The sequence below is a fragment of the Glycine max genome, chromosome 11 (genome assembly GCF_000004515.6).
Source record: "Glycine max cultivar Williams 82 chromosome 11, Glycine_max_v4.0, whole genome shotgun sequence".
NCBI classification, from domain to species: Eukaryota; Viridiplantae; Streptophyta; class Magnoliopsida; order Fabales; family Fabaceae; genus Glycine; species Glycine max.
This window is the reverse complement of record NC_038247.2, coordinates 705,422-718,700: the sequence shown is the minus strand read 5'-3', so window position 1 is coordinate 718,700 and position 13,279 is coordinate 705,422. Positions and strand designations below refer to the sequence as shown.

At 29.9% G+C, this 13,279-nt stretch overlaps 1 protein-coding gene and 1 pseudogene across 1 annotated transcript; one reads left to right on the top strand and one right to left on the bottom strand.

Moving 5' to 3' along the window:
- Nucleotides 1-5,056: 5,056 nt before the first annotated feature.
- LOC100784016 (TOM1-like protein 1) lies at nucleotides 5,057-6,935 on the bottom strand (annotated as a pseudogene).
- Nucleotides 6,930-8,003, top strand: LOC102660829 (steroid 5-alpha-reductase DET2). The gene has a single exon (XM_006590376.4). The coding sequence runs from the start codon at nucleotides 7,099-7,101 to the stop codon at nucleotides 7,888-7,890; it is 792 nt and encodes a 263-aa protein (XP_006590439.1). The 5' UTR covers nucleotides 6,930-7,098; the 3' UTR covers nucleotides 7,891-8,003.
- Nucleotides 8,004-13,279: the final 5,276 nt, after the last annotated feature.

Sequence of the window (13,279 nt, the reverse complement as noted above, 5' to 3'; positions counted from 1 at the left end):
TACTTTTAAGTTTAAATTAAAGTGTGTTTATATTAGCGACTTGTGTGTGATTACTATCTCATATCAAATGGAGTATTTAATATATTTTAATTTGGCCACTAAACTTTCCAAGTGTTCAAACATTTTACTAGATAAGCAGCAAAATTTTAATTTTAAAACCTAAGAGTTAGTTGAGTCGTGAAAACAAATAATCGTGTATTTATAATTTGGTTTCAAGCAGTAATCTGTGTTGAAGATTTCATATTTATATCGGATTATATACTAATATGAAGTTTTCTGCATGGTGCGTTATTTATCTTTTGAATCAAAGTGACAGGTAAAATTATTCTTTAATATTGCTAAATGTATGCATAAATGAGTTAATAAGAAATTATTTGAACTTATCGAATTAAAATCTAACTATAATTACATAAAAATTTGATAAGAAGAATTTTAATGTCGATCATAATTACACACAACTGAATTTAAATAATAGTAATAAAAAATAATCATTCTTTAACTATATAGAATGTGTTCTAGATACTCATCTACTCTTTCTAATTTGACCGAAAAAACAGCGTTTTAGGTATTTGTGTGGCTGTTGACACGTTAAACCGTAGCCAATGCCGGTACGTTGTCATAATTGTAACGTGTTTTCATTACATAATATGCACGCCGTCTCAAATCCTTCAAAACGTTACATCCTTTCTTCTTTTCTATATTATTATTTCATTTATTTATCCTCCTCTTTCAAAACGTTACATGATTTCTTCTTTTCTATATTTTTAATTCACATTGGCATTCTATTCGCCAACCTTGTTTGCAATATTCACTCTTGCCATTCACATGAATGATTGTGATTTGTGACACAAGACGTGCGTAGTAGTCAGCACATGTTCATATGCAATATTCTCCACAAGTGACGTGACACCGTTGCCAAACGCGTTCCATTCTGTTTGTGTTTGTGTGCCACAATTTTCTGTTAATTTATTTCCATTTTAAATCATGTCCATTATTTTCTACCTATGCAGTTGATTAAATAAAAAATTGTGTAAGATCGAAGGAGACATTCTCCAATATGATAGCCTCAGTTTCAGACTTAAGAGGTTTAGGCACTCTGATTTTCTTCTTCACATTGCTGCAACTCTGATGCTTCTTATTCCTATGTAATACTAATAGGTATGTATACTTTTTAGGTGTCCAAAGGCAAAGTATATATAACCAAAGAAAAAAAAGACGCAAAGATATATTATAGACTATAATAGGTTGTTTTCTTGGTGAAATATAGTAGGTGCTTTAAACTAATACTACAAGTTATGTTTGATTTGAATTATCTGAATTGAGTGAAATAAGTTCAATTTATTGGCTGGATGTTTGCTTAAATTTCAATCCCTTTCATTTAAATTCCAAATTTATTTTCTCTCTCGTATAAGTCAACTGTCAAATTAAATGTATAATATAATTGTATCTATATAATTCTAACAATGTAAAATTTATTAAATGAGAACCAAAATTAATATGATTGAAATATATAATATATTTTATAAAATAATATTGTCTGTTTAGTTTTGATGATATTTATGATTATTCATATTTTAAAATTTTATTAAGATTATTGTTGTTAAATATGTTATTAGTATATTATTTACAAAAGACTAAACTATGAAGTAAAAATCTAAAATTGTTAACATATTGAGATGCATTCATGATAAATATATTGAAGAATAATTATAAGAATAATCTGAAGCATTAGTTTGACAATGTCATATGATAAATGATTTAATAAAATATGAGAAAAAATAAAATTATTTTTAAAAAAATTTAGAAACAAAATTAAATCCAAAAAAATAAAAAAATATTTAATCTTATGTTTATTATAAACATTTTAAAAATATACATATTAATAATGATTAAAATAAGGATGACAATGGAGCATTACCCGTTGTTCTTTATTATTGTTTCCTAACATTGTCTTCATCCCCGTCCTTCATTCTCGATGACAATAATAAATAAATATAAAAGAGAGAAATGAATATTGATAATAATAGTAGTTACCATAGATACTTACACAATGTGATTGATACTTTGTAGAACTTATTTAATGAAAACCAAAACTAACATAATTGAAATATATAATATATTTTATAAAATAACATTGTCTATCTAGCTTCGATGATATCCATGTTTTAAAATTTGATAAACAATGAAATACATATTTAATTTTATTGAAGTTATTGTTGTTAGATATGTTATTAGTATATTATTTACAAAAGATTAAACTATGAAGTAAAAATCTAAAACTGACATATTGTAATTGTAACTGTGTATAACTTGTTTAATGAGAACCAAAACTAATATGATTAAAATATATAATATATTTTGTAAAATAATACTGTCTATTTAGCTTGGATGATATTCATGTTTTAAAATTTTATAAACAATGAAATATATATTTTATTATTTTATTGAGGTTAATAGATACATTGTTAATATATTATTTACAAAAGAATGAACTATGAAGTAAAAATCTAAATCAGCTAACATATTGAAATACATTCATGATAAATATATTGAAAAACAATTGCAAGACTAATTTGGAGCATTAGCTCAACAATGTCATGTGATAAATAATTTAAAAATGGAACACCACAAGGTTGTATGTTATTCATTGCAGTTGTTCCCTAAATATATTGGAGAACAATTGCAAGACTAAGTTGGAGCATCAACTTAGCAATGTCATTTTATGATAAATGATTTAATAAAAATATGAGAACAAATTAAAGTATCTTTTTTAAAATTTATAAAACAAAATTAAACCTAAAAAATAAAAAATTAAGAAAGTATTAAATTTTATTTATATATAATTATTATATATATATATATATATATATATATATATATATATATATATATATATATATATATATATATATATTATGGTTAAGATAAGCATGACAATGAAGTATCATGAGATAATATGTTATTCGTTATTTTTGTTCTCTAATATCGTCTTCCTTCCCATCCATATTGTCCACCATGATAATAAGCAAATATAGAAGAGAGAAAATGAATATTAATAACAATGATACTTACCATAAATACTTACATAGATTTTTTGAATTTTTAAATACTTACCATAGATCTTGGAAAACTTCCTTAAAATGAACGATAGGAAAATTGATATATACAAACCAAATATCAAAATGACATTATTTTCATATAAAAAATACACTTATATTTCAATTTCTTTTATAAAAAATATTGTTTATTATCATAAGAATCAAACTTAGGTGTTAAGGAGTTTATAACAATTAACACACATTATTTAACTAACTTGTTTAAATTCATTGATGTTGAGTTTAAGTATAGTCAATAATATAAAATTTTAAATACCTTTTATATTAGGAATAGATGTTAAAATAATAAAATAATATTGAATTTAATATTATACTTAAATTTTATCTTTTTTATTTATTAAACCATCTTGTAATAATTATATATTATTTATTTTAAAAAGGTTACTAAATTAATTTTATTTTTATCTACTTTTATTATTTTTTTAACCATAAATCTCATATTCTTATTTGCATACATCCACTTCATTTTTTTTTAATTACATACAACTATTCTATTAAGTACATCTATATGATATGACCAATATTATATACTATTTATGTTTTTCATTTTACCTTTTTTTTTGCATTTATTCATTATAAAAATTGATTTGATAAATAAAATTAAAGAATAGATGAAATAGGTTAATTTATTTGATCAAGAATATATTAAATAAGATAATATATTTTTTAATCAATTTAAATATGATTTTTTTTTCAAATTATAGTTTCTTTTGTACACAAATACACATTTTTTGTTATAAAAAATAAAAGAGAATAGTTTGTTCTGTTACTTGTTCATGTGCGCAAGGAAGAAGTAGTTACATTACATATCATTTCTCCTATAACATGCACAACATGCCTCTCGCAAACCAAGACCCTATCTGGTGGCTTTTCTTTAAGATTAGAGTAACTTTTCGTGAAGTGTCATACCAAATTAGGACCCTATCTGTTAGAAGACAATCTGAATGAGTTTTTTCATTAAGTGTTAACATAACTAATATTATATATTATTCATGTTTTTTCACGTCCAGAAAGGAAAAGGAAATGCTGTTTCTCCTTCTAAACCTAAACTCTCTCATATCATTGAATTTCCCAACCTTGTTCCTCATTCCTCTTGGTAAAGAAGCCCATGGTTCCCTGTATTTTCAAGGTACATTGGTATAGATGGTGTTCCTCCCTCCCTTATTAGTCTTAGTTTCTTTTGCTTGTGTATTGTATTTAAAAAAGAGCAATTATATTTATATATTTTACTTTTTTATCTCCATTTTTTCATTTCATCTTTTTACTTTCTTTTTCCCCCTCTATCTTTTTTTTCTTTTCACTCGTACACTTCAAATGGGTGTAGGTTCACATTTCCATTTTAAAAAGACCATCTATAAGTTGTATTATTTTTGTTTTATATGCTCCTATATTATAAATATGAATTCTCATTTTTTATAATGAGTATTTTTAGAAATCATTCCTTATGTTATCCAAGGTATTCAAATATTTTTAAGGGTAAATAACACAAATTTCTCTTGAAGTTTTGTAAAACTACATAAACCTTCCCATATTATTTTACATTCACACTAACCTTCCCTTCCTTTAGGGGAGCTTGATGTAATAGTTTCCAAACAATCAAGGAGCTGGGTGTATATTTTAAAGAAAACTAAGAAGGTGCCAGTACAGCAACAATTAAGGATGAGATTTTAATTTTTTGAGGGCTATTCACATGTACATGGACGTTTTCAATTTTTTGAGTCCCATAAACAGTAGCTAATAAGATTTTTTTAAGCACTTTACTAAGAGTAAACTATGATTATACTAAGAGTCTACATACCCAGTGATGGAAAAAATAGAAAGAAACACAGAAATGTTAAATCACAAAATTGTGGATTTAGGATTCCAGATTTTATGTAATTGGGTGTTGTTAATTTATAGTAATAATTTACTAACATACTACGAAAAAACAACTAAATATATATTAGCAAATTCTTATTTTATATTATATCTTTCTTGAGCGTTTTTTACAACTCAGAATGTCAAAATGTCACACCTCTACTGCCCTTCTATTTATTTAGATTGGAAATTGTGAATCTGGTGGTTGTCTTAGATAAGAAATGAGAATAGACCCGAAACTTATACAGAACTTATACATATGAGTAAGTTCTAATTTGGTATTACCATATACCAACAAATAAGAATCTAAGTAACAGATCACAGAGACTAGAAGTTCTAATTTGGTCCAGAAAGCTGGTTAGGCTTAACAGGTATCATAGCTCTGGTTCAGGCTGTCCAGTAGTTTGTGACCGAGAACACTACTTTACAAGTGTGGTGGTCAAATCATCCTGCATAGATCAAAGAAATGATTACATTTGTATTTTGGTAGTTCACCAATGCCTAGTACACTATGCTTCTCCTCTCGCAAGGAACATCACATGGCTTTCTTATTAGTTTCCTTTTCCCATGGGCAGGAGATTGTACACAAATGACACAAGACCATATTGACTAGTGTTTCAATGTTGGTTTGTATGAAAAATCTCTTCACAATTAAACATATTAGGATAAGTTCTTGGTTGGGTGTTGACTAGTTAGGTAAATGGAGATGAAGTGCTTATGTCATAATAGGGTGGGTGAGAGCCAGTTTAGGTAAATAGAGTAAATGGTTTATAATAAGTTGTTCCTACAATTGAAGAGAAAACAAATAAAAAGAAATTCCACATGCCAAAAACTTGTTTAGCTCGATTGGCTAAGGTTTAAATTGTGTTTTTGATATATGAAATGAGCTAAAGATAGCTTATGATCATAACAAGCTATCCTAGGGAGCGTATTCAAATAAGCTATAAATTAACTCTTCTAAATGCACCCTAAATAGTAAATAGCACATCTTGATTCTCATCCTCTCAGTGATTCAGAATTTCAGATAAGCAATACCTATCATTGCATTATAATGGCCAATGGGGGGAAAGAAAACTCTCATTACTGGAGAGACTAGGGAAGAAGAAGATGATGTGGTTAAACTCATACCATATACCTGCAAAGCATCTTGTTGGGGTGAAGACGACAACACAGTGGAAAGAAGCTCAATGCTATTTCCTCGCAACATCAAAGGCTTCCTTGGTCTGTTCAGACCTAAAACTAAACATGGGAAGTATTGGTTGCAAAATTAATTTTGGTTAAAGTTCGATTCCTGATATGATTTATGCTTCAATGTTTTTATTCTAAGAACAACTTTATCAAATGCAAAAACAACCTAAAGTTACCTCAGCTCAAAATACATTCAGAATCATCAATTTCACAGAAAGTTGTCTCAATTGATTAAAAAACAAAATAAAAGGAGAGAGGGGGAGTGGGAAGAAGAACCTTGTAAGTTTCCTCGTAGACAGGGAGATAGCGCAACTCGCCGGTGGACTCAGCCCAGGCTTCGATCATCATGAGGGCCTTGTTGCGGTTGTTGACGACGGTCTGAGGGTCATCGATGAGCCTGACCATCTCGTCGAGGACACGCTCGGCGGCGACTTCGGAGAAGGCCTTCTCGCAGTTCTTGACAAGGGTTTCGAGGAGGACAAGGGCGAGGTACTGAACCCTAGGGCTCTTGAGGACGATCCTCTTCTTGATTCCGCGGACGAGTTCGACGCTACTGAGCTTGTCGGCGTTGATGAGATCGCAGAGATCGAGATTTAGGGCCCAGTCGGGCTCGTCCAGGGCCTCGGAAGTAGCGTCCTCCACAAGCTTGTCGGCCTGATTGGGCCCACCATTGAAGAAGTCCTTGACCTTGAAACTCATCGAGCTCATCTTCCTCCCCACTTCCACGCCTCCGATTTTCAGACGCTCTCCATCTTCTCTAATCTCCGTCTTTCTTTATGCAAATCCAGAGGTTTCCCAAACAACGCCCAAGGACTCCGTAAAGTCTTTTTTTTCTCTCTCTCTCTCACTTCCATCATTATAATTTAATATATGCTATTTTGGTCCATTACCCTCTCTCACTTCACTCTTCACTCTCATTATTCCCTACCCAACAACAATGATCCCAGAACACTACTCCGACTCATCTCTCTTCCACCGCTCCCTCCTTACCCTCTTCCTAATCGCACCCCCCACCTTCCTCTCCCTCACCTTCCTCCAGGCCCCCTACGGCAAGCACCACAGGCCCGGCTGGGGGCCCAACCTCCCTCCCCCCTTAGCCTGGCTCTTCATGGAAAGCCCAACCCTCTGGCTCACCCTCCTCCTCTTCCCACTGGGCCTCCACTCCCACAACCCCAAAGCCCAAGCCCTCATCACCCCCTTCCTAATCCACTACTTCAACCGCACCATCCTCTACCCTCTCCACCTCCTCCTCACTCCTTCAAAGAAAACCCCAACGGGCTTCCCCCTCGGCGTAGCCCTAATGGCCTTCGCCTTCAACGTTCTCAATTCCTACCTCCAGGCCCGAACGGTCTCTCACTACATCAATCACTATGATGACTCGGGTTTTTTCTGGTTCCGGTTTTTGTGTGGGCTTTTGGTGTTTTTATTGGGGATGGGGATTAATGTATGGGCTGATAGGGTTTTGTTGCGGCTCAAGAGCGAGGGGAAGGGCTACGTGGTGCCGCGCGGTGGGTTGTTCGAGCTCGTGGCGTGTCCGAATTACTTTGGGGAGATTGTCGAGTGGCTGGGCTGGGCCGTGATGACTTGGTCATGGGCCGGGCTGGGCTTTTTTGTTTACACTTTTGCTAATTTGGGTCCAAGGGCCCGGGCCAACCGGAGGTGGTATTTGGAGAAGTTTGGGGAGGATTATCCCAAGGAGAGGAAGGCTGTTATTCCTTACTTGTATTGAGTTTTTTTGTAATGATTTTCTTTTATTGGATTGTATTTGGGAATGTGGGTAAAACGATGAATAATTGAATGTGGTGATGAATGATGCAGTGCAGCTCAACTTGCTTAATGTGAGGTCAAGGATTTTTTTTTTCTTCTTAATTATCAATTTTTGGTTTCTAAATTATTTAAAATGCTGTTTCCATTTTTTTAAATGTTCTAATTCCTTTAATTGTTAAAATTGTCTGATTTAGGTCCATCTGTTCAATTTATGTTTTCTTTCTATATTGTTCTGTGTTTCTTATAGCTGACTAGCTACTTCAAAGGACAAAAAATGGATTAAAAAAACTCTTGCAGTTGTTTTTCAATCTAAATTGACAAACGCTATTTTCATCAGTCTTTTATGGTGCGTTTGAGGTGGCAGTGAGGAGAGGAGGGGAAATTAAATTAAAGTTTTACTGTGAAGTGTGAACAGAAGGACCTAAATCAACTTTAATTGTCTGATTTACCCAATATATGCATTATCAATACAGAAATTGCTTCGTTTTCGTAGGTCTCAAATTTTGTTTTCACCTTTTCTACACTATCAACTCAACTCCCAAAAATAAAATTCATTATTCCATTGTTCAAATCTTATTTTTCCACAATTAATTTTTAAAATACCATTTATTCTAAAATAATTATCATTCTAGTCAATTTATCGATCAAATAACTTCATATATATCGGTAGGAAAAACGAACTGTGGCTAGACGGTGAAGGTGGTTGGTGTTGGATGGATCACTGACGATAGATATTTTTAGTTGAGACATTATAATATTGATATAAAATATGATTACTAATTTTTCTAAAACAAAACTAACTAATCATTATATTAATATTACATCTTTCTAACAAAGTCTATTATTCAATAAAATTCACTATATTATAAAAAAAAAAATATTAAGAGTTTATTTGTAGCATTCTTCAACAAAACCCACCCTCAATTTTTTTTATTCGAATGTCGGGTGCGTGGTATTGTGACGATTCTTCTAAACAAATGCATGCAGGCCGGACCGAAGAACTTGATGACATATATTCCATCCAGCTGCTCCATTTTCATATTTGTTTAGAATTTTTATATTTTAAACGGGGGACTTACATAAGTTCATACTTCAGAGAATGGAGTTTCATTACGTCATTTACAGATTTTATTAAACAAATTTTCTGTTTTTTTTCATGTTTTGCATTATACTCTTGTAAAATTTTAAAATTGAATAGTGTATGTTGCTTTTGTCCTTTATAAACAGAAATGCTATTTTTATAAGCAGAAGTTACAACTTTTTCCCTAACCACTTCGATTACTTGCTACCTTTACATTCTCTGGGTTCATTGCATAGCTTATATGTACGACAATTTGAAAGAGGAAATATTGATCTTATACGAAAATAGCACCCCAGATGGATTATTTATGATGATAAATGTTGTGAACAATGAAAACAGAAAAAAAAATAAATGTTGAGAACAATGAAAACAGAAAATAGTGAAGTTACCAATGGAAATATCTGGCTTTTATATTTACTCAGGTTTTATTTCTAATCGTGTGTGAGTGAATGTAAAAGAGGTTTTGTTGAAAAATAGAATTCTTCTTCTAATAATAATAATAATATTACTCCATCTTGTAATAATAATAATAATAATAATAACAATTACTTCTTCCTAATAATAACAACAAAATTTTAGTTTTAATAATATTTATGATAAATATTATATGAGAATAATGATTAAACAAAAAAAATAATTCATAAAGCATAAAAAATGTTTGAAATATATATTTTATCGAATACTTGGATCCACAGCATAACTTAGATGAAATGGGAAGTTAAGATTCGCAATGCTTATATCTGATGACAATCAAAATACTATTATTTCCATTACAATTCATAGCTACTAAAAAAATTGATTATAGTTGAATTGTTAAATTTATTTTAAAGAAAAAAATAATAATTCATTTTACCCTTTTATTTTCTTCCTCTAAATGCTTATTATAAAATTTATCTATAACCGTATAGCCTTTAATATAATTCAAATACTGTAAGTAAAGCTATAACCGTATATCTCTCTGCTTGCTTTATTAACTGATTTCCATTTGCTGCTTCTCCATTAATCTCTATAGAAGAATTGGAAATGCCTAAATGAAGTAGTAATAACACTAATATAACATAGGCTTTTGTCAAAACCAGCAGTTTTCTTCTGAGCATATTAACAAGATCTTGGAATTCTTGACTTGAGGCCTACAAATTGATAATTAATAACCAGTTCCTAGGATTTCCCCATTTAACATCACCTATGAAGAAAAACAACTTCAGTCTATAAATCAAGATAAACTGTTTTTACAATCACTATTTATCTATGAAGCACGGACACTCCAGTCCCTTGCCATGTCCAGTGTCCGACACGCGTCCGTGTCAGTGTCCGACACCAACACGATACCCGTACTACGTTCTATATTTTGGACATTATAGATGTCCACGTGTCCATGTCCGTGTCCGTGTCGTGTCCGATGTCCGTGTCGGTGTTGGTGCTTAATAGCTATTTATATGCAGGAAACACAAAAGACAGATGATCAATGACATAACCAATGTCTTAAGATTAATGATTTGCCAAAACAGAATTAAACGCTGGTAGTAGAAGGTCAACTTGATGAGTTAATCAGTTTTCGCTTTGAGACCATCCATGACCAAGTTTCAAAGCCATGTTTGAAATTTGAATAAAGAATGGAACATAAAACATAAATGAAGTAAAGGAAAGGAAGATGTCATTACATTAAACAAATTTTTGTGGTAGTAGGCGCATCAGCAGCACTAAATGGATCATCCAAGAGATATAGATTAGCATTCTGACAAAGAACATATGCAAGTTAAATTTTCTACTTCTCCATTCAAGTTAGCTCCTCTCACCTATTCCATGCAAGGTTTTAAATTGCATCCCAGTTTCGTCACATTCTTTGATATTGTGAGAAACTACATACAAATGCAGCTGATGTGACCCTAATAACAATTGTGATTTGTGAAGACACTCCCTTGACGTTGGGGCAAAAAAATCACAGTCGTGAACCACTTTAAAAAACCTTGATTACCTTTTATCAGTTGTATATAACAAAATTCTTCCACCTAAGCTGCTCAAATCTCCTGGTCTTTTCTATTTTACCTATATTTTATTACTTTTATTTCTTTTATTTTGATCTAATTTATTTAAGATATTAATAATAAATGATTTAATTAATTAAAATATGAGAAAAAATATTATAGACTAAAAGTGTAATTTTTTTTACACATTCATCATATCAGAAAGTTGTATGATAAATTTGTTAACCTTTAAAATAATTATCTTAAAGAAATTTAAAGGTAGATTTATAATTAAATGATACTATAAAACTGACGTTGTCAATGTATATAACTATTAAACTCTCCTACAATATATATTAAAAAAATATAGACAAAATTAAGGATTAGAATAAAATTACATATTTTTTAAAATAAAAGACTAAATGTCTATTTTAAAATAGGCATAATTGTAAATTTTACTCTATTTCTTATTTGTGCAGATTAGATGATCACTGACATGTTGAAAAAAATAAATAATAAAACAATGTCGTTTTACTATTAACATGATGGTAAAATAAATAAAAAATTGAATGGTAAAATTTACATACTTTTGAAAGTTGAATGGCAAAAGTCATGAAAAAAACTTTGATGATAAATTCTATAAAATTATAAAAATTGAATGATAAAATTCACAATTAAGCCTTTAAACTAAAAAAATCAAAATTACTAATAAGACAGAATATAACAAATCAAAATTATATTTAACCCTAATAAAATACAATCATTGTATCATTTTAGTTATTTATTATCCATTTTTTTTAGACTTGAAAGGAGAGACTTGTAACTCATCTTACCTAGCTTGAGTGAAATTGTTTCTCATAAAAACATTTATGATCTCAACCCGAAAAAAAAATGTTTTTAATCCTTATACTTTCATCAAATCCTTGTATTTAGTCCCCAAACTTTCATATTCTAATTTAATTCTTAAACTTAAAAAAAATACTTATTTTTGGTTCTTTCTCATAGAACTTCACTAACGACGTTAACTTATGTCTAGCGTGACAAACAATGTGTTTTATTTTCTTTTCCTAAAAGAATTAATTAAAAATATGTGAGAAATTGATTATTATTTTTTAAATGAATTATCAAATGTCTCCCTCAAATACATTCAACCTTAACTTTAAACGCTTCATCTCTATCTTGATTTCCACCTTCATTCCTCAATTTGTTCGTGTTGCAGATATGTTCTTTCGTATTTTTATGATTTTGTTTGTTTATCAAATGTGGTTTTCAAACAAAGATGAAAGCCTCCTTTGCAGTTCACATAGAGTCATGCGCACGAAGAAAGCAATAGAGAAAGAGTGAAGTTTCTTTCTATTTTGATTGTTTAAAAATAAAACCTTTAGTTTCTATTAAATTTTTAATTCTAAATACCACCCGAAATAATACATTGTCACGTTTATAAAAAAATAATGATCACTTTGTAATTTATATGTTACGTAATAAATGCATAAATATCATATATAAGAGGAGGGATTAAAAATACGTTTTTAATAAAATAATAATTAAGTTGGATGATATAAAATTCCAGGAACTAAAAACAAGAAAAAATAAAAATATTAAGACCAAAAATATTTTTTTAAAGAAAATCATTAACTTTGATCTAAACAAACAAAAAGAAAATCAATAACTTGCAATCCGAATCAATTACCTCAAGACGACGTTCTCTATGTTTTCTTTTATGTACAATTGAGTGTTGTTTCAGTTAAAATGTGTGTTAGTTAGGTTTTTGATATTTTAAATGACTATCAAAGTTCAATATCAATTTGGGGGAAAGGTAAGATAACATTTTTGAAAAGAGGAACAAAAAAAAATAACATGAAAGAAAATTATTTTTTTATATGAAGATATTGATACAAGATATTTATCAATTTTACTAATGACTAATTTTCAACCGAGAAGCTGATCATTTTTTTTTTATATCATGATATTGGTACAAAATATCCACTAATTTCGTGATAATTAATGTTCGTTGAAAAACTTGATTAATCATGTAAAATCTTTTCTTCTAATCACATTTTTTATCTATAAAACTTAAACCCGAAACCTTACTCAAAAGAACCTAATTCATGACCATTAGGACCAACCACTTGGTAACTAAAATTTCTGACAAAGAAAACAGGGATGGATGGAAAGAATTGATGAAATAATTGTATATGTACTCTTATTTTAATTATGTTTTGTTACATTTTAAAGTTTAAATGACATAATTATATTTTCTTCTGACTTTCTTAATTTTTCTTTCAATCCAAATAATAAAATCTTCA